The sequence below is a fragment of the Aphelocoma coerulescens genome, chromosome 18 (genome assembly GCF_041296385.1).
Source record: "Aphelocoma coerulescens isolate FSJ_1873_10779 chromosome 18, UR_Acoe_1.0, whole genome shotgun sequence".
NCBI classification, from domain to species: Eukaryota; Metazoa; Chordata; class Aves; order Passeriformes; family Corvidae; genus Aphelocoma; species Aphelocoma coerulescens.
In genome coordinates this window covers 6,522,188-6,543,925 of record NC_091031.1, presented here as the reverse complement: position 1 = coordinate 6,543,925, position 21,738 = coordinate 6,522,188, and the positions used below count along the sequence as shown (strand labels likewise).

General features: G+C 40.5%; 1 protein-coding gene across 2 annotated transcripts; it reads left to right on the top strand.

Annotated features, from left to right (window-relative positions):
* The first annotated feature begins 1,479 nt into the window (after positions 1-1,479).
* Positions 1,480-21,192, top strand: LUC7L3 (LUC7 like 3 pre-mRNA splicing factor). 2 transcript variants are annotated; one of them, XM_069032245.1, is made up of 11 exons: positions 1,480-1,683; positions 8,705-8,771; positions 9,788-9,827; positions 10,089-10,233; positions 11,250-11,324; positions 11,414-11,518; positions 12,621-12,782; positions 13,202-13,485; positions 14,030-14,190; positions 19,063-19,203; positions 19,309-21,192. In XM_069032245.1, exons 1-11 carry the CDS (start codon positions 1,585-1,587, stop codon positions 19,488-19,490), a joined length of 1,461 nt encoding a protein of 486 aa, XP_068888346.1. In that variant the 5' UTR covers positions 1,480-1,584; the 3' UTR covers positions 19,491-21,192. The 2 variants fall into 2 exon arrangements, with proteins under 2 accessions (XP_068888346.1, XP_068888347.1); XM_069032246.1 differs by having other exon boundaries at positions 19,063-19,256; positions 20,741-21,192.
* Positions 21,193-21,738: the final 546 nt, after the last annotated feature.

Here is a 21,738-nt window from a genome sequence, read left to right as displayed (position 1 = left end):
ACAGCCCAGTTCTGCCCCAGTTCCCAGCATTAACACCCCGCCTTTCCTCCCATCCCCAAACCCAGACTGCAGGATATTGCCTGAAAATTCACACCATAACTTGTGTTACGTTGATTTCAATCACACTCTTCCAAGAGTTCCAGTGGGTTATTAAATCATTACAAAATTGCAAAGCTTGAAAGAAGTTCGTGGTGCCTCACAGTGCTGCTTTGGGAAGAGATTTCCAGAAAGAAACTCCTCAGGTAACAACTGGTGCGTGCATGAAGCCCTCAGTGATGCTGAACAAAGTTGCTATGAGTCTTAAGTGGGTTTTACAGCATGAATATTGGCTTGAAGCTTTTCAAAAAAGATTATGTAATTAAAATTTTAATTATTTATATGTACTTAGAACATTCAAAATGATGTTGAGTAATTGGAAAATAGTTGACAATTGTTATGTGAAATTCAGTATATATCGAGTACAAGGTCACATCTAGAAAGGAAAACAAAATGGGCTGGTTCCAAGGTCAAAGAGTAAGAGTTACGCTACATATGAAGGACTTATATTCTCCCTCAATGTGTCAAGCATGGAGACAGGCTTCCCAGGGAAGTGGTGGAGTCATCAACCCTGGAAGTGTTCAAAAAACGTGTGGATATGGCACTTGAGGACATGGTTTATTGGTGAGTGTGGTGATGGTTAGACTGAATGATCTTAGAGGCCTTTTCCAACCATAACAATCCTACAATTCCATGAATTCCTAAGGGAATATGCACAGCTGGAGGCACTCAGGACCGGGACTCAGTAGCAGTGCATCAGGAGTGGTTTGGGTGACTTTCTCCTGCCACGGTGCAGAGGGGACCATGATACTGCTTCAGCTGTGCCCAGGCCCGTGGCCTCAGCCTCCAGCCATGACCAGCAAGACCAGCAGCATTGTGTGTGTCTGGGCTGTGTCCCTGCGCCCTGATCCCGCACTGGGCTGGACACTGTCTGTCGTGACAGCTTACCGTCTGCAGTGACACCACAGGGAGCTGGCCATTATCTGTCATGACACCTCTCTGGGCTGGACATGGTTTGCCATGACACCGCACTGGGCAGGACACCGTCTGTGTGGCACCCGCTGCCCCTCACGCGGAGCCACAGGCGGCAGTGGCCGTTCCCCGTGCCGGTATTTGCCGGCTCTGGCCGTTCCTGCCCGCGGGCCCTGCGGTTGTCCGGGCTGGGCTGCACGGAGAGGCCGTGAGGGCACGGAGGGGCCGTGAGGGAACGGAGGGCCCGTGAGGGAACGGAGAGGCCGTGAGGGAACGGAGGGGCCGTGAGGGAACGGAGAGGCCGTGAGGGAACGGAGGGGCCGTGAGGGAACGGAGGGGCCGTGAGGGAGCGGAGGGCCCGTGAGGGAACGGAGAGGCCGTGAGGGAACGGAGGGGCCGTGAGGGAACGGACGGGCCGTGAGGGAACGGAGCGCGGCGCGCTCGGCCCGCGCGGTGCATTGTGGGCAGGGCCAGCCGCCGCCGCCGCCATTTTGTCTCTGTCAGGCGCGGCGCGGGCGGTCGGGGCGAGGTGGCCGAGCCGGTGTCTGGCGAGGGGGATTCGGCCTGCAGCTCACGATGATATCGGCCGCCCAGCTCCTCGATGAGCTCATGGGCCGGGACAGGAACCTGGCCCCGGATGAAAAGCGCAGCAACGTGCGGTGGGACCACGAGAGCGTGAGTGCAGCGGGGCCGCTTCTCTCCTCCCTCCTTCCCTGCTCTCGCACGCTGCGCGGGGCCGGGGGTTTGTCGGAGCGGCGTGGGCGGCTTCTCTTGGCCGGGGACAGCCGCGTGGAGGGGGGGAAAAGGGAAGGGGGGAGGTGCCGGCCAGAGCGGGGGTTCCGCGTGGTTTGTGGAGGCGCGGGTCGGGCCCTCCGCGGTGGGCCCTGCATGGCGGCCTGGGGCGGGCCGGGCCCGGCCGTGCGCGGGAACCGCGCCGAGCCTTCATCGAGGAGGAGGAAGATCCCGACGCAGCCGGGCTGCAGGAGGGACAGCCCCGGTGTTCGGGTGTTGGCGGGGGAAGGCTGTGCCCGCCGGGGCCGCCGTTAACGGGAACGGGCATTTTCAGAGGTCCGGCGGTGGCGGAGATCTCCCGCAGGGAAACACAAAAATAAGGCGGGGAGATGGGGCGGTTAAAGGAATTCAGGACTTCTGAGTAGAAGCTGCTGGCTTGCGCGAATGGGGGATGAGACAGATGTTCTAGTTTGGGAGATAAATGTCTCTGGATCTTTTCCTGAGGGTGGTGAGGAAACAGAAGGGCACGCGCGTACCGACTTAAATGTCTTACGGTTTTTACTACAAGGGAAAACGGTAAGACTTTGGAAAGTGAGGATGTGGTTAAGAAAAGCTTGATTCTTTCCATATTTCCTCACTCATAGGAGTCTCCTTGGGGGGCGGAGGGGGGAAAAGGACACTAACCTACACAAGACTGTTGTTTAGCAGTATTTACGTAGTTTTGCTAATGTGGTGTTCATTCATTTTCTGCAGTAAGTAGCCCAAACAAGACAACGTTGTTGTTGTTATTGTTGTTGTTATTATTATTTGAGGTTTCTCCACTGGTTGAGCTTTAATGAATGATGACTTAGTTTTGGCCATCGTAGTTGAATTGTAAATTACTTCAGGAAAACTCAGTGGTAGCTACAAAGTTCCTGTAGCTGCTACTTTGGGAGAGATGAACCCTGATTAGTTTTTAAATTTTATTTTCTCCCCGTTCATGATACATTTAGTTATGGCATATGTTAAAGTGTCACAGTTACAGCAATTTATCATGTAAGTGATAGGAATTTCTGTGGTTTAAGCTGCACAGAGCATTTAGCTCCCCCCCCCCCCTTAGCATTTGCTTGGGATGATGTTTAATTCGGAGGAGGGAGAAATGCTTGGGTTTGGCTGTTCTAAATTGCATCTTAATCAAAGACATGATTTCATGTTTTTATATGGGATCTAGGTCATTATAAAGGAGGATAATACTTGTTTGAATTTGTTTGAATTGGTTGAATTTGCATGATATAAGGACCAATACCTATCTTACAGTAGATTTTTCAAGTGTGGGGAACAATTCCCTCCCTTGAAAAATTCTGCTCTATAGGTAAGCAGTGCACATCAGGAGAAAATGGTGAGTTCAGGAAGTTTTCATGACCTTATGTGTTTCTAGACTTACTTTATTAAGAAAATAGTACAGGTGTTCAGTGAGATATTTTCATCTGAACGTGAATTTGAAATAAGGAGGAGTTACATGAATTATATTAAATACGAGGTGAATGGCTTGAGCCATGTTGGTCCAGGTAGAACAACAGATAAGGGGATTATTGGTTTGGTTTATTCATTAAGGTGAGAAAGACTTTTTTTCATCACTGTTAGTTTTTTCCCCCCATCATTTGCTTTTAATAAATTCAGATTACTGTCTTCATCTTCAAATGAGCAAATCACAGAATATTTTCAATTTTTTTTTTCACTTACAATTTCAGGCTGAAGAGTTCGACTATAACCAAAGGACTCTGTCTCTAAGCTGTTGTTTTAGAAACCGGGCCTTGTCTCTCCTTCTCAGTCTTCTGACAGTTCAGAAAGTGAGAGCTGTTGTGTGTCTGAGAGCACTGGGAAAGTTAAAGGCTTAGGGTTGAGCCTTCAGTCCTGCAGGAACTGCTGTTTGCTCTGCTTCTGCCTTTATTTGAGACTAAATACAACCTTTCTGCAAGGAATGTTTTCCTAGGTTCCTATAGTCAACTGATGAGTTCATAAAACCCAACAATTACTGCTGTTAAACACGTGTTTCAGTTTGACTTTCTTTGTCACCTAACGATTAAATTTGCAGTGCTGACAGGTTTTAAAAGACAGGAAATGCATCTGCATTTCAAATAGTAACATTTCATTCCTCTGCCCGACTGCTGTGCTGCTTTTCAGGTGAAATACATGTGCTAATGTAATTTCTTCTGTGATTAGACATAGATCATCATGCAACCTGCTCAATGCCAGCATGTTGTATTGATCCCAAAGTGTAGGATTTTGTGTCACATTTCATCAGTTTTGAACGTGGAAGATTATCACAAGAAGCTCATCTGTATTTTGCTTATCATTTGGAGATTGCATCCATGTGGCTATCAGAAACTGGAAGGTGCAGTGAAATACAAGATGGGAGTGGAAGTGGAAGGTGTGGAAGCAGAGGGTGTGACAGCTCAGTGTGTGATGTATTTGCAGTGCCAATGAAACATGTTGATCATATATTTTAAGAGCTTTTGTAGAGCTTAAGTACTTACTTTAAAACTTTGACATGGTTAAAGCCTTTAATCTTTAAAAATTGGAATCCTACTTGTGGTATATTTCAGCATGATGGCATGTCCTTAGGTGATCAATCTTTGTTTTGTGTGCAGGAGGAAATTATTAGTATCATGTATTTTAGTCTTTCTGCTTACTGTAATGTGTGTAGACAAAGTATATTTCTTTATTGATTCACACCTTCCTGCTTTAATATGCCACCTGCACAAAGCAAGTTCTTATGGAAACAGCGATTGCATAAGAGTTCTGAGGCTGTTCTGTAGCACAAGACAGCCCGGCATAGGCTGCCTGTGCTGCTGTAAGGTTTGAAATTGTGCTGCTTCTTCAAGGCGAACTCGGGGTTTTCAGAAAGTGGAGAGGGGTGAAGACCTGGTAGAGACAAATGGCTGTAAGTGATCATCTCTGATAATGCAGTTTCTCAAAATGTAGGTTTGTATTCAGAGTATAATGTGATAGTTTTAGCTATTTATGATGTGTTATGCTTTTACTTTTATAATGCCAGCGACCTAAATTGCTTTGTATCTAGGTAGAATTTAAGGACTTAATCCTCCAGGGGATGGAGGGAGAGGACTTAACCTTCCATTACTAATACTCTTCAAATAACATTTATCTTTAAGAGTAGGTTTGGGAGAAGGGCTGATGTTGGTTTGGGTGGGCGGGCATTGCTCTTAAAATGTCTGCTGCATGTGAGCTTTAATGGATTCAAAGAACTCGACAGTGAGAAAGAATTTACTAGTTTTTGGTGTGTAAGCCACAATCTGTCGGATTTTATTCTCAGCCATCTTACTAGGAATTGTCTGCCTAAAGGAATTTGCTTACATAATTGTTCATTACTGTTAGAGAGATACTTCTCCATCAGTAAATACAGTTCTTGCAGAAGAGAAGCATGGTAATGTAGAAGCATTAACAATATAGAGCTGTCAATAGCTTCTTTATATGGGAAAGCTTTGAACTGCTTCCCCAACTCCAACTGAATTTGCAATTCTTGCTGTTAACTTAGTGAACTTGGATGTAAAGGATTCTACTTTCCTATCTCCAGTCTCCAAGAGATTTCAAGGATTAACAAATTTGTGGTGACGAAGTGGAAAGTTCCAAGCACCTCTGTTCGTTGTAGTGTCTTATCAAAATGTGAGAACTCAAGGGCTTTGAGACCCGAGCTGTGTCTTATCCTGCAGCAACAGTTTGACGGTGACACTTCTCTATTGCACCTTCTCACTAGCAGAGTTGTCAGAATAATTCTGCAAAAAGGAATAAATGCTCGTTACCTGCATGGGGAGTTATCCCAACCACACTGCCTGTTGGTCTGTTGCTGCGTGTATGGAATGTGTTTCCATGTTCCTTGCGATTAGTGCAGCGGCCTGATAAACCATGGATTACCGCAGGCCTGGTTCCTACGGTATATCACCATGTCCTGCAGCCATAGGGAGGAAGAGGAGAGAAGATCCAGCAGGCAGGAATTGTGCAGCAAGATTGATTTATTTAATTATTTTACAAACTCTTTTATAGACTTTTTTCTTCATAGTCTAATTGGACAAAGGACCAGCCACCCCTTGGGGTGATTGGCTAAAATCCTAAAACATCCATTGTCAAAATATTTTTCTACTATACCATAAACAAGACTTTTCAAGGTTGCAGGTGTCTTGGTTGTTTGCATTCCCTGCTACCTCTTCTGTGAGAGAGAAAAGTCTCTCACGGACTTAGAAAATGGCAAGAAAATCCTCGCTAACAGCATTTTTGTACCTACAACCATGGATGAGCGATGCTAGCTGAGGCTTATCAGTCGCCTCTGTTTCAGTCCTTTAATGGCTCCGTGATGCTTCAGCCATTCCTTGGCCCACTCACTATTGATTATTTAGAATTGTTTGGAAGTGCAGTTGGTGTTCAGCCTGGAGAGACAAATGCTGCGCTCAGTGAAGCTGAGCTGGAATGATACCTGCAACATTCTGCAGGATTCCAGCAAGTTGTGTTTTCTTGTTGAAGCAAACTCAGTTGAAGAGCATAATGAAATAGGTATGAGAGGGGAAGAAAATTGCTTCAGCCACAGTGGTCTGAACCACTCTGAAGTGAGTATTTCTCTACAGGCTGCTTCCTAGGAGAAAATGTCAGGTAATTCACTTGGTGCCATCCTAGTGCTAGAGTGGCAGCATCTAGAGCTGGTAGGAGAAAATTACGGCAGCTTATTGGTGTGTGTGGGTTTTGTCATTATTTTGGGTTTGAGTTTTTTTGTTTGTTTGATATGGCTTGTGTTTGTTTGGAGGTTTTAATGTATAAATAATTAATACAGTGTGTGGCCTGTTTAAATCTCTTATTTTGGTATCGGTTACTGCAACTTTGGCTGTAACCATCAGTTCATAAAAAGAGGATTTTCCTAGTAGTGCTGTTTCATAATAGTAGTAATTCTTTCTGGTTTTCATTGAGGGTGAGTTTGTTTTGTTTCGTTTTGTTTTGTTCATCATACTTCTAATTACTTTTCCTTTGCTTGTTTTGTTGCTACTAGTTTCTAAACTGTTACAGGCCAGTTTGCTTAATTTTTTGGTTGATCGAAGATATTCTACAACCCTTTTAACAGTATGGTATGGTCAGACTGTTATTGTGCTCTCTGTGTCTTAGGAAATTGTCTAGTCCATCTCTGAAATTTTTTGGGAAGTGCCTTTTCAGTGATCCTTACACCTGGATGGGAGTATGAGAAAATGGAAGAGAATGTATAGAGAAATTACATTTCTATGGACTAGTACAGGAGTCCATCTCAGAAACTGCTCCTTTGAAGCAATTTTGTAGTAAAACAAGGGATATTGCAGCTTTCAGAGAAGAGCAGATTCTGAAACCAGATTTTGTCCAGTAACTTTCTCCTTCCTTCTTAGAAGAAAAAAAAGTCATTTCACGTGTTTTCTTAACTATTCTTGATAAATTGCTTCAGATAGGTGCCAGTATCCAAACCTGGATCATGGGAGACGTATTCAAATTACATAATAAGAGATTTGTTTGTTTGTGTTTCTTGTCCATGGCTTGTTAATAGAAAGCCTGATTGTTTTTCTGAGTAATCTGTAAAGCAGTCAGTAGAGTTTTAACTTCCGTAGCCTGATTTGCAGTCTGGCAGTTAGCTTGGAAAAATAAATCAGGCTAATCTAATTTGATCAATGGGTATCACAGGCTTTTCAGTGAGGTGGTGGTGTTTGGGGCCTCTCTCCTCACCCCCATTTCTTAAAATACTTCAGACTGTATCTTGGGAGATACTGCAAGTCTTTGTCCACAGGATATGTGAGAGGATTAGAACTAGGCTGTAATGCAGTCACAGTTACCAGAGTTGCCAAAAATTAGAAACTGTGTAACATAAAGAAGGTGCTCGAAGAATGTCCAGGCTAGTTTTGGATTTACACCTTAATTAATGGCAGTCAAATCTGTGGGAAGAGTCTAGTGAAAAGTTAATAATTTAGGATTGTTTATGAAGTATGGGGTGCAAGTATTTCTGAATCTGCCCTTTTGGCTGTTCTGATGGATAGACAGGAGCTATTTCTGTGTTACGAACTTCAGGAACTGACCAACTTGACTAGCTAAGCCCATGCTCATGGGTGAGGGTGAATAATCTTTTTAACAAAAGCTGGTTTTATCCCATCATATGCTAAGTATTTTCTGACTAGAGTAACAGGTTTGTGGTTTTTTGAACTTTCTGGTGGTCTTTTTCTGTTACCAGAAAAAGAACCTGACTTGATAATGTAAAACCAGACTGTGCAGAAACAAACTGAACCCTTTTTAATTGGCAGGAAACCAGGTTAAAATGAATGTCTTCTCTGCCTGAAGAGCTATATAATGTCTTGTTGCCTGTCTTTCTTAAGGGAGGGAATTGTAAAAGCATTGGAGTGGGAAAGCTTTTGGATAATTCTCAGTCTTTTAATTGCCATCAAAGTCCTTGGGGCAGTACCTGATGTTTGAATGCAAATGGCTCTGGTTTTCCATGCCAGTAGCTCTGAGGAAGCGAAGGCTGAACACAAAGTTGTCCCAGGCAAGCAGAGGAACCTGTTCCATGCTTCCATGGCAGCTGTTCTCACCCCGTGTGGCTTTTCACAGTTAAGAATTTCTCTGAAACTTATTAAATAGTCCAACTGATTTCATTCCTTTCCTTTGGAAATATTAAATATTGATATCTATAAATTGATGACCCTTTCCTCTAATCTTAAATATTTAGTGGTAAAATTAAGATATATTACTATTGCAAGGAAAAGTAAGATTTTTGGTGTTTTGTCATCAAGATGCACCTTGTAGCACTTACTGCTGCCAAGAAATACAAAGATATAGAGGGTGTGTAAAATTTTTAGAAATTCTATTATGTCCAAAGGAAGCTTTGTCACTGTATTTTAGAAATAGAAGTGATTACATAAAATTTCCTATTCAAGAGGCTAAAAATGATGCCTGTTTCTTTCTTCTCTGTCAGGTTTGCAAATACTACCTTTGTGGCTTTTGCCCAGCTGAATTATTTACAAATACCCGTTCTGATTTAGGTAAGTTTATAAGTCATGAGGTTTTTATTCACTTAAAAGTAATTACAGCTAAGCTTTTGTTTGCAGACTATGTTTTTATTGTTAACTGCTCTGTCAAACACTTGGAATTTTTTTTACTTTTTCAGTTCAAGGGTTGCCAGTGATACAGTATGCTAATAGTAATGTTTATTCCAGATCCTACTTTGCCTAAGTGAAAAAACCTCTTAAAATTTTTTTCTTACTGTATAAGCTAAATTACTGGGTATGGGGTGCTTTTCTCCCGCTCAAGTGTCAGTTTCTAGTTAAGGTTATTCTACCTGGGCAGGGTTTTAACCTGGTTTTGTGTGAGTATACTTTTTTGAGTTGCTTTACTTTAGAGACTCACTTTCTGTAACAGTTATTTCTGAAGACTGGCTCTAAATTACTGGCAGCTTTCAAGTGATGGTACATGGACAGCATGTAGTTTGGAGATGGTAACTTAGCAAAACCAGACTTTTTGTCTTGGTGTTAATTTCTAAGTCTGTTGAAGAGTTTGAGAGTCTGGGGAAGGTGGGGAGTTTTAACACAGCCACCTTCATGGACTCAGGGCACGTACCTCCTAATTTTACTCTGAAGATCAATGTTTTAGGTAGCCAGTGTGTTGCAAAGAGCACTGGAAATTAGAAAGTGCCTGATGAAATTACCCTTCATATGCAATTTTTTTTGTTGTTCTTTTTTATTTTTTAAAGCCCCAGGTGTTTAGGATATTACATTGTTTGTTTGTATTGACTGATGTAAAACTTGATCTGGAAATTCTGTTTTTATGAAGACTTCATATATAGAGTCTCTTTTGGTTTTATAGTTACTAAATGATAATGCCATTCTTTTCTTTGATACATCTTTCAAGCTGCAAGCAAAGGAAGCAGAAAGGCAGAAGCATAAAAGTCCTTGTGAAGTGTTTATAGTTCTGTTCTATTGTGGTGCACAAACAAATGCTGGTGGAATATGAGCACAACATTTAGGAATGCAAACTTAAGCTTTTTGTGTTGTCTTCTTAGGTCCTTGTGAAAAAATTCATGATGAAAATCTACGCAAACAGTAAGTTTGTTGTTGGATATGTTAAAGCAGATAGAGTTTCTGGTATCTTTGGCATTTGTTAATAGCAACCCGAACGCTACAAATTAATTGCTATTTTATTATGTAAATTTATTTAAGTTTCTGTTTAAATAAAAATTTATTTCTTTAAATATATAATATTCTCCTACTATGAGCAAAAATTTATTATACTGTGTATTTTGTTACTTAGTTCTCATCTTTTACAGATTGATGTGAGCTTTCATTTTAAAAATCTTCTCTCAGGTATGAGAAGAGCTCTCGGTTTATGAAGGTGGGCTATGAGAGAGACTTCCTGCGTTATTTGCAGAGCTTGCTTGCAGAGGTGGAGCGCAGGATCCGGAGGGGCCATGCTCGTTTGGCACTGTCACAGAACCAACAGTCTTCTGGGGTGAGTCTGCAAGAGTCACTGAGGCAGCTTTTCCTGCAGATAGCATCTTCAGGGTGTCTTGACCTTATCTATTCAGGTGAAACTTACTGTTATCCAGAAGATTCCTGATCAGTAAGATTTTTCATCTGTTAGCCAGCAGGTCACATCTGGCCCTAATGGACGAGCCAGCAGCTCCACAGTCAGGAAGAGCCCTCTCTGTTCTCACCATCTCTTGTTTTCTCAGAACGAGTATCTGTTCTCTACCTGTCAAGTGTTGTCTTTATCCTGACAGCCTCAGTCTACCTTCTCTCCACTAATTGCACATTCCTCCCTCCCTGCACTAGCAAGCTGTATCTTGTCCCCTGATGGATTTGGAGCAATGATTGTGGCCTGTGCTCTGTGAATTTTGTGACTGCCAGGACAGCCTTGCTCCTTCCTGCTGCCCCACCTCACTGTTATGTGCAAAGTCCATTTGCTTCAGAAGGAGCTGTGGACAGCATCCAGTTGAGAGATATCACTTATGGAGCAGAGCAAAGGTGGGAGGGAGGCAGTAAGTCTATTCTGGCAGGCCGCAGAAAGGACACTGCTAACAAATACATCTTTGAAGTAAGGTTCTTTTTGCATTTTATGCTCAGAAATTGAATTTCAAAGCCCACAGAACTTCTATCTAAGTCATACTTGAATGTCTGCAAAGATATGTAATAGGTGCATGGGAGTGTCGGAGCTTAAAATTAGGACTTTGAATTCACTTTTTTTACCTTCTGTGGGCCAGGACCTTGAAGATTTTTGTTGATTCGGGAGGAATTAGTGTGACTAGACTTAGCAAGGGTGGAGTAAATGGTGTTGAGGAGTGTTTTATGTTAGACTAGACTATTATTAGTAGCTTCTTGTAGGAGAAGAGGCAGGGGGAGGTTATTCCCAAAATGTCTCTGGAATATGAGAAGGCATACATTTGTGTGTTTAGCTATTTTAACAAAAGAAAAAAAACCCAACAAGGAAAGAAAAATAACCCTAACTCACTCTTGTACTGTTTGCAGGGAGCGGGACCTACTGGTAAAAATGAAGAGAAGATTCAGGTGTTAACTGACAAAATTGATGTACTGCTTCAACAGGTGAGAGTTTTTTAACCCACATAAGAGAGATCTCTTACTTCTGTTACTTGATCAAAAATTAAACTTCTAATTTTTTTATTGACTTTTAGATTGAAGAACTAGGGTCAGAAGGAAAGGTGGAAGAAGCACAAGGAATGATGAAACTCGTTGAACAGTTAAAGGAAGAGAGAGAACTGCTGAGGTCTACGACTTCAGTAAGTAATGTGTTCGTAGTTCTGTGAGACATATCAAAATTTCATGCACAGTACATTCTGAATAACCTTGTCCTTCCACTGAAGGCATGCAAGGTCTGTGCAGAATTTATTACTTAGTAACAGGACATTTGGCTGTGTTAATCCATTGTGTTGATTAAGCATTCTACCTTGAGAGGGGGCTTCCTGCACACAAATTATGGAATTATTCACCCAGCAGTCCTGGAGGAGAGCTTGCACCTTACTCTAGTTCAGGTCTCAGTTAAACTTTGCCCTGTAGCCTCTGCAATATAATTTTACTGAACTACCAATGTGACTGTTACAGAAAATCCTTGAGTCAGGGCTGTGACTAGAGACAGGCATCTGTCTGAGTCTGAGAGCTGCAGAAGCCAGAGGGAATGTGTTAACAAGTTCCTGTAAATAAAAAAGAGCTTAAGTTTAAAGATTTTATTTTGGTGTTTAATGAAATGCTCAAATTGAGATTCTTGTTTTATTTTTTTAAGAGCTCTTAAATGTTGCAGGCAGTGTGTTTATGTCCATACTGTATGATTCATGAACATTGCACAGCAATAATCACCTGGGGTTATGTTGAAATTTCAGTGTATTTCTCATATGTCTGTTGAAACAGTGGTTTAATTTAACCACCATACTTTTAAATAGAAGCCAGCATTTCTTTTTGGTTTTCTTCATGGGGTATTCTAGCCTTTTGATTCCTTGAGGTATATTCTGTGGTAGTTCTGCAGCTCCTGACATTTCAGTTGATGCCAAAGGACTCTGAAAAAGAAAGCTTTAAAAGAAAATGTTAAAACTTTAATTTTTATGATATTGCAGGGAGGCTGCAGGTGTGACTGTACATATTAATGCACTGAGGAATGGCTGTGTGATTTCTTGTGGGTTCCTTCCTTGTGGGAATGGGCATAGGTGGCCTCTTTTCTCCCTGTTTGCTGTGTTGGGGTGCAGTGCTCCAAAGATAAAGCTGGCAGATGTGATTTCAGCTTTCAGTAGTGCCTGGGATTTGACAGCAGTAACATAGAGTTCTAAACCTCTTCACTAGCTTCTGGCTAAAACTTTTCTTTTGCCTTATCAAATATATTTTTTTTCCCAGACAATTGAGAGCTTTGCAGCCCAAGAAAAACAAATGGAAGTTTGCGAAGTTTGTGGAGCCTTTTTAATTGTAGGAGATGCGCAGTCCAGGGTAGATGACCACTTGATGGGAAAGCAGCATATGGGTTATGCCAAAATAAAAGCTACTGTAGAAGATTTAAAAGTAAGTATTTCCTCCAGTTATTGAAATGAAAAATGCTTGGAAGCTTCCTAACGTACATAAAAGGCTGCCCAGTGGATTTTCTCAGGAGAGTGAAACACTCCAAGGAATGGAATCCTGCACTAAGCTTTCACTGATGTAATTTGTTGTGACATTAGATATAAACAAAGATGTCGATTAAGGTGGAAATTTTTATGGCCTTTTTAAAGAAATGTAGTGTGGCCTGTATTCTTGTGAGAGTGACAGACAAAAAGTTCTGCAAGACAAAGGATTTTCATTTCAGGGATTTTAGGAAGCACTGTTCTTTGTTTGGAAAATAACACTGAAATTTTTTAGGAGCTTAGGCTTTTACCATCCTCAGAACTTACAAGCTTAAGTATCTTGAGTACTCTTCATTTCTTCTTGTGAACTTGTTTTTTAAGGAAAAGTTACGAAAAAGAACAGAAGAGCCTGACCGTGATGAAAGATTGAAAAAGGAGAAGCTAGAACGGGAAGAGAGAGAGAAAGAGAGGGAGCGAGAAAGAGAAGAGCGGGAAAGGAAGAGACGACGTGAAGAGGAAGAAAAGGAGAAAGAGCGGGCTCGTGACAGAGAGAGACGTAAAAGGAGCCGCTCACGAAGCCGGCATTCGAGCAGGACATCTGACAGGAGGTGCAGCCGCTCACGAGACCACAAAAGGTCAAGGAGCAGAGAAAGAAGGCGAAGCAGGTATGTGCATGTGTGTCCGTGTGTCTCTGAAGTATTTTCACATAACTTCCCAAAAGGTAAAAGTCTTACCGGGACTTGATCTGTCAGCCTGGGTCACATCACTGATGCTTTAGCTTCACTTAGGTCTTGCTTCTTAAGTGAAGACACACTGTATTGGTTCTAAGGATAAGCAAGTTTTTGCTGAGTGTCACTCTCTTCTCTCCATTTTTGGAAGATGACACCATTGTGGTGGAAGTGGTTTTATGGGGGAGCTTTCAGCAGACAAAGAATGCTCCCAAAGAACAGGGTCTTGTTTTTTCCTTCAGTTGGTCTTTATTTCATGGAGGTAAATACTTTTAAGTGGTGTAGTTAAGTGTTTCAGTAAATGAAGAGGGCAATGATGCTAGCTCTTAGGTACTGGGAAATATTTACATACAATATGTTAAGATTTGGTTTCTGCAGATAATCACTGTATTAGAAAATGCTACTGTTTTATTGTTTCATATTCTGAGTTAGAAAATAGCAGCTGAGATTTACATTTTTAAAATTTTCTCTGAATGTTAAGGAGTCGTGACCGGAGAAGAAGCAGAAGCCATGATAGATCAGAAAGGAAACACAGGTCTCGCAGCAGGGACAGGAGACGGTCAAAAAGCCGGGATCGGAAATCCTACAAGCACAGAAGCAAAAGTAGAGAGAGAGAACAAGACAGGAAGTCAAAAGAAAAAGGTATGTTTGTATAAAGACTGAGTTCTTAGCAAGTTCTGAAACTAATATTTTCTTAAGAGTCTCAAAAGCTGTTAGCCTCTCAGTGAGTGACTGAAAGTTCTTAGTACCAAATCAGACCTGGTTCTGAAAGCTCTGTGTGTTGCTGTAAACAATTTGAAGTATTTTGTTCTTTCCAGTTACAGTTACTGCACATGTGTGCATACCTACACCCCAGTGTCCTTCTCTTACCTGTTGCACTTTGTCTGCAGATGAAGTGTGCAAGCATTTTTATATATTTTAAGACCTGTTTACCTTTCTAAAAACATAAGCCTGTAATCATCATTTCCTAAGAGTGAATGTCTTATATTCCTACTCTTAGTGGATATTTGCAATTACCCTTTGCAGGTACATGTTTTGTGGGAGATTGGTACCTGGCTTCTCACCTGTACCATCTATTACTTCTCAACACTATCATGTTACCTTTATTACCCTTTTAACAGTGGTTTTAAGTTTTTTTTCCCAATCTGTAAATGTAGTCCAAGATAAATATTGCAGAATCTCTGTGATGCTCTAAATTACAATTTATGCCTTCTCCCCAGTCTTCTGCTCTTCCCCCGACCTTTCTCCCTTGTTTTTTGGTTTGTTTTTTTGTTTGTTTGTTGTTTAAACGAAGTGAGTTTTGCTTTGTCAGTATTCAGGTGAGTCTCAACAGAAAGCTGTTAGTCCTTGGAATGCTTTTATAGCTGTACATGCCGTGTACCACAGCATTGATGGTGACTCACTGCTTCACCAGAGGCTGGAACTCAGAAGCTTTACTTTAAGTAGGATTACAAAGAGCTACAGTGAGAACACTGCAGATTCACATTTTGTGAGAAGATACTAATTCACTGTTATTGCTAAATTTCCCCCTTTAAAAGTCTTTTGGAACTTCTGTAGGAACGTAATACTTCTGGCTCTGGTGGGGAGCTGACTAATGGCCAGTCCGAAACAGCCACCCCACTTCATGGGCTGATCATCAGTAATGGATGAAACAATTGTGTTTCTAAGGTACTTTTGAGGTTCTCTGGAATGAAAGGTGCTCTGTGCATGTTTCTGGGTTGCGTAGGCCTGTCTGCTTGACCCTTCTCCATATTTATCCAGTGGATTGGTTGCCAAAATGTTGGTAATGCTTCATGTATTTCTCTTCCCTGACTTCCTTGGACTGTTTCAATTATTCTGGTTTATACTGTGGGACACCTTAAGTATTGATTCTTCTCTCATTTTCCTTTGCCCTGTAAGAGAGTGGGTTTTGCTGCTTGCTTGTTGGCAGTGGAAATGATGTGTAGGCTTTAAACTCAGATTCAGTGTTGTAGCCTATATCTGTCCATTTGTTACTATTCCTACCTGATACTGTGCCTTTTTTGCCTGCTTTATGAACAGATTTCTGGTACTTGGTCAAGAATGTCCTGTTCTTCTGAATGTGTGTATCTATGCATATAAATAACTGTTTTCTTATTTATTCAAATTTGGTCTGGTTTTGAGCTTTTCAGTTCTTTTCTTAATCTTCCCATAAATAGAGGAGCTAGTGAACTTTCTTCAGCATCTCAAGTATTTTTAGTTTTAACTTGACTTATTTCCTTGCTGGCTGTTTTATTTGCTGCTTGCTACTTTCTTCCACCAGAAATGAGAACAGTGAGGTGATGCTATGAGCTGCGATGAAAATCCCACCTGGGAAAATCAATTACTTTTTTTGATTGTGCCATCCTGACATTTGTAAAAACACAAATAGGCCTTAGAGCAGGACTGTAATGCTGAAGAAGTTTGTGGTTTTCCCTTTGTTGGGAAAATCTTTTAACAGAAAAAAATATAAAAGAGGAGGGGAGGAAGGAAAAAAACAAACCCAATAGTAGTTAATAAGGAAACACTGAATTTCTGTGCTGAAGCTGTAAGCACAATTGCATCCTCATATTTGCAGTGTGGCACTGTAGATAGGTAGTTAAGAAGAAAGCTTTAGAGATTCATACATTTGAGGTGTGTGGCTTTTGCACAACAGTAACTTAAAAGTTAAATCTTAATACATTGGGAATCTTAGCTTCAGAATCTACTTCTCTTTATAGCCACCACTGATCTGCAGTTGTAAAAGTAAGCAGCAAAGGCTGTAACTAACTGCTCATGGTAGTGCCTTTCATCTGGAAATCTCAGACTGCTTTATAAACATGAATATTAACACAAAAAAACCCCAAGGCATAGTTGCCCAAGACTTGCCTACAATTGCATATTAAATTAGTGCCACACTTTGAAAATTCAGAAGTCCTGGCTTCTTGTTCACTAAGATACTGTAGAAGACAAGCAACCAAGGTTGCAAGAAAAAAGTATGTGTAAAAATGGGGGCACTTGATTTGTGACTCAGATTTCGAGTCAGGGATATCTTTGCTAAAGGAAGGAGCCACCAGCCATAAACACCAGCTGGGCATTAGCTTAATATAAGCCAGTAGAATGCAGCTACTGTTCAAGTAAACAAACTTCAGAGCAGATGGAATAAATTGGGGGTTGTAATAAAAGGAAAATTATTCTCCAAGTACCTTCATTTTATGAAGGGCTAATACTGGAATGGGCCTCTAGACCACTTTGGCTTGGCTCTCTATCTTCCCTAATCTGGATTCTGATACTTACATAAAAATAATTACGATCATATTTTAATGTTAGTGATTAAACCTCAGCAAATACTGCTAGAACACCTCAGTAATACTGGATATTATGTTTGACTGATTTTGCATTTTCTGAACAGTAAAGCGATTCACTTTGTCGTGATCAGAATTCTCACAAAACACATCTCAGTTGCCTGCACAAACTCAATCAGAAAAATGTTCATGTGTTTAATCATGAAGCAAAGTCAATATTATGTGATTATACCTAATGGATCACAGCTGAAATAATACATCCAGTTTCAACAGCAAACTAATTTTATGTGCTTTTAAAGAGAGAACTCTTACTGATTAAAAATACAGTGGAGGAACTTACCTTCTTGCAGATGCTCTAGGGGTTGAAAAGTTCAGTTATTGGACTATTTGTTGAATACACTTTTTTAGTTCTGCTTGGCAAACTGGAGGTTTGCTATGGTAAACCTGTTTTAATACTAAAATTTTTAGAAGAGTTTGATCTTTCATACCACAGTTTAATAGTTCTTTTAACCTTAAACACAATTATCCTTCCTGACCACATTCAAGACACAAACAAGACAGAACAAAACCCTGCACACTGCACATCCATAGGGCTATTAAGATCTACCATATCTACATAGGACAGAAGATAAGATTATTGGACTGACTACTAGTCCTCTGCGGGGAAACAAGACTACTATTCCTCAGTGGATCCACGTGTGCACCGGAGATACCTTTAAGACACAAAAAGAAGACTTTTTAACAAGGTTAGTTAGAGTGCAATCTACCTGCGGAGTTGCCAAACCGAGGGCAGACAGACCCAAACTGATTTAGTCCTTCAGTGAGCTGGGTGACGTTGCCACGTGCTTTCTGCAAGCACCCTGCACTGGATGTGCTGCTGCAGGTGAATCCTCACTACTGGTGGTCATTAGGCAGTTGCCCTCATTGCTCTGTGAGGGCTTTACCCTATGCTTTGATAGTGTGTTACAAAACAAAGAAGTTGGGATGTTGCTGTTCTTTTAAAGCTTAATTTCTTGCTTTGTTTCCTGGAATATAAAAGTGTGTTATGCCAGTCTAGGTGATAACATTATTTAAAATAGCTTTTTCAGAGTGTTCGATCTGTGTGCTCCTGTGTTGGGGATATATCTATCTATTTATATTACTTATTTTGATTGCCCGGATAGCAGGGAATAATCAGAAAAAAGAGCGTGAATGTTGTTCTGTATGATGACATCTGAGAGGTTGGTTTTTTTGGATTTTTTTTTTTCTCTCCAAAGTGTCTTTACTGATCAAGAGTTGAATATTACGGTGTGAAATAATACAGCAGGAATTGGTATTTTTATTAAATTTGCAAATACTGAATTTACAGATGAGGCACGCAGCTCTAATACGGAATGTTTTTCTTCCCATGGAAATGTTTTTACTTCTGGCTTCCTTCCTTCTTTGAAGATTATTGAGTTCTTACTGTAGCAAATGCTTCAGTGAGCTTCCCAATTCATGATGAAATTGTGGGCTCCTTCCCCCACATCTTGCTGTTTCTTTGCCTTTGAAAAAAAGTGCTTTTTATATATTCTCCAAGCTGTCTCCCCAAGCCCTTTTAATGAGTTGTTTATAAATGACTGCTGTTTTTATAAAATTGAGAATTAACAGTGCTGACAAATGTGCGGCTTCAAATTTAATTTTGGTTGTCACTGGGATCCCCACCTGCAAAGCTGTCAGTACTTAATATTGTTTCCCCAAGTATTTGATCGTTTGGGATTGCTAGTTTTTAATTGGCAAGTATCAATTTCTTTGATCATGCAGTCAAACATTATCCCACCACTCTTTCCTGATTCTCTTCCAAGAACCATAATTAACCAGAACTGTAAACCAAAGCAGGCCATACACAATCAGAAATCAAAACTTGGGGACCAGAAGAGTCCCATGATAAGTAAGGAAGCCATGCACCATAATTACACATTTGCCTAACCTCTTTACCCCCAGTTTGTGTATTTTGACAGAGAGCTGAGTAACTGCCTCTGTTGGGAGGTCTGATCTTTCTCCTCTTCCCCCACCCTGTACTGTCCCCTTTTACCTTTATTTTGTCCCCTCTCCATTCCAGCATGGTAGTCTGAAGCCTTTTTCTGTAACTTTTTGAGTATTACTGTTATTGCTATGGAAAGTAATTGTCCCATGTTGTATGCAATATGTATCTCACATGTGCAATGTTTGTTTTTACTTTGAAATCCATGGTCAATGTCTTCTTTCATGGCAGAAAAGAGGGGATCTGATGATAAAAAAAGTAGTATGAAGTCCAGTAGTCGAGAAAAACAGAGTGAAGACACAAATACAGACTCGAAGGAGAGTGAGACTAAGAATGAGGTCAATGGGACCAATGAAGACATTAAATCTGAAGGTGACACTCAGTCCAATTAAAACTGATCTGATATGACCTCAGATCAGACAGAGGTAAGTGCATTATTTCAAACTTTGATTAGGGCTTTTTGTTACTGTTTAACAGTGCAGCGTAAGTATGCACAGATGAAGATGGAACTAAGTCAAGTAAGAAGACAAACTAAAGCACCTTCTGAAGGAAATGACAGTGTAGTCCTGCAAAACATTTTGAGGTACATCGTTTTGTCTCAGCTATTTTGTAGCAGACTCGTGCCCCCATTAGTGTGCCTCTTTGGGACATATTTGTAATATAGTCACCATAGAAAAATTAATTATCCTTTTTTTATTTTTTAGGAATTTTGTTATCGTTTTTTAAAAAAAGTTGAACTGTTTTTGTATTTAAGTCCATATTGTGTTGGTACATCAGCAGAAACTTTTGCTTAAATACTTAATATTTGAGGCACATGTTGGACTACTTTGTTTTCATATAAACTGCTAGTATTTCTTTGTCAAGGATGTTTCTAGTTTTTTTGCTTTATTGCCTTGCATTCTAATGCAGTTTGTTCTGTAACTCGAGAGCCAGTAGCATTGGATTGATGGAAGTGTAGGGTTTATGAATTATTGCAGCTGACTACCATACCTCACACAGCGTTGGTGTTGTGAGCGGCCCATGAAAAGCCAAATTAAAAATCAAGGATTCAGTCAAACTAAGCAGGTACTCATGCCAGGTACTCCTTTCTCTACCCACATCCATGTTTGAATGCTGTTGCCTGTAATCTTTAAGCTTACTGTTGTGTTTTTGATTTTGAAGCTAGTGAAAAGGACTTTTTGTGTATTGTGTGAATACTGTAAATCTGATGTTAACAGAATGGAATTTTCTTTCAACTGTGTGTAGGGATGCAGTGCTGCCCAGAATTAGATATCTTTAAAGAGTTTAAAATGCAATAAACACTACATAATATTCGCCTTGTTACTTTCAATGCAATTCAAGTCTTTAAGAGGTATGTGCTTAATATTTCCTACTGTGTAGGAGACTTTGCAGTCAGCCATAGCACAGAACAGTGGAATGGCTGCTAACAGGCTTGTAAGGCAGATGTAAATGCAGAGACAGATGCCACCAAATGATGACAGTGTTGATGGCAGGAATGTATGCTGGAAACTGTTTGTGGGAAATGAAGCAGCTAAACAATAGGCAGTACAATACTGTATTGAAAGGAAAACTTGAAGTTTTTTCCCCACTCTTGACATAGCTTTCTTACAGAAGGTCTTTAGTTGTATTCCTGAAATAAGGAACTAACAGTGGACAGCTGATAAATGAGCTTCTTGCAACATAATTTGTTACTGTAGTGGCATTATGTATGCTAGGAACTCTTAAAACATTTAATGTTGATATTAAACCATTAATGCTACATCATTGCTTCTAAAGCCAGTCACGTTCAATGGTGATGTTTTTGTAGAGTTAAGATGACAGCTAACAACTGGGCCAGTGTATAGGAATGGTAAACAGAATGCTCCTAATGCTGTCTAATCGTCTGTTCTCCCAAAATTTTGCATTATAGGACTACTACATGAAGAGTCTGCGAAGACATTGGAAGACAGCTTAAACTGAAGATCTGCTTTAAAATGAGGTGAAAGAAAGCTGTAGTGGCGTAGAAAAATATAAAGTTGAGTTAGAATTTTTTTTATAAAATTTAATTCAGGACTGGTGTTTCCTTCCAGAGTTCAGAAAGATGTGTTGATAATAGCACATATGCTACTGAGAATATAAGTCCTGTATCCTTTTTTTTTTTCCTTTAAGACTTTTTAAGATAAGAAACCAACATAACCTGAACACATGGCTTGCTCAGTGTTTAATTGCAAGTTTTCATTCTTGGACTTTAAAACACAAGAATAAATGTTTAGTATTTGTGTGAATCAAACTAAAATGAATCCCATTTTTACAACTAAGCTATTCCTAGCTTCTTGATATACAAGAAATGGAAATAAAGTATCTTTGAATTTCTGTTACAAATTTGATTGTCTCTGTCATTGAACATTTAATATTAAATAAGTTTCTTTCCTAATAAATTACTCATGTCTTCAAGCTTAGTTCATTAATTTGGATGCTTAGTTATTCTGTGCTGTTTGTGGATTTGCGGTTTTTTTTTGGTGCCATCAGGATTTAATTTCAAGCTTACTTTTCTAGCTGTTAGACGCTCTTGGGTTCAGCATCTCCCCAAAAAGTGCCTTTGCTGCATTTGGTTAAGAAATTACAGAAATCTTCCAATAAAAATGTAGGTATTAAGTCTTTGGAAAACAGTTCAACTTTGACAGCATGTTCAGAGAGGTGCCAGTACTGAGACTGGCATTCAGACTGCCTCATATTTGCATTGCAGTATTGGTTTGGGATATTGATTAACGACCCTATGCAGTAGGTCAGAACAGACAAGTGGGCAGGGAGATGAGCTCCATGCTTCCCTGTGAAGCTGTAGTGCAAGCAGGAGTGGTTCTTGTTGGAAAAGAACTGCAGTGTGTACTAGTCAGTGCTGTGGTTGTAAGGCAATGAATTTACATTCTT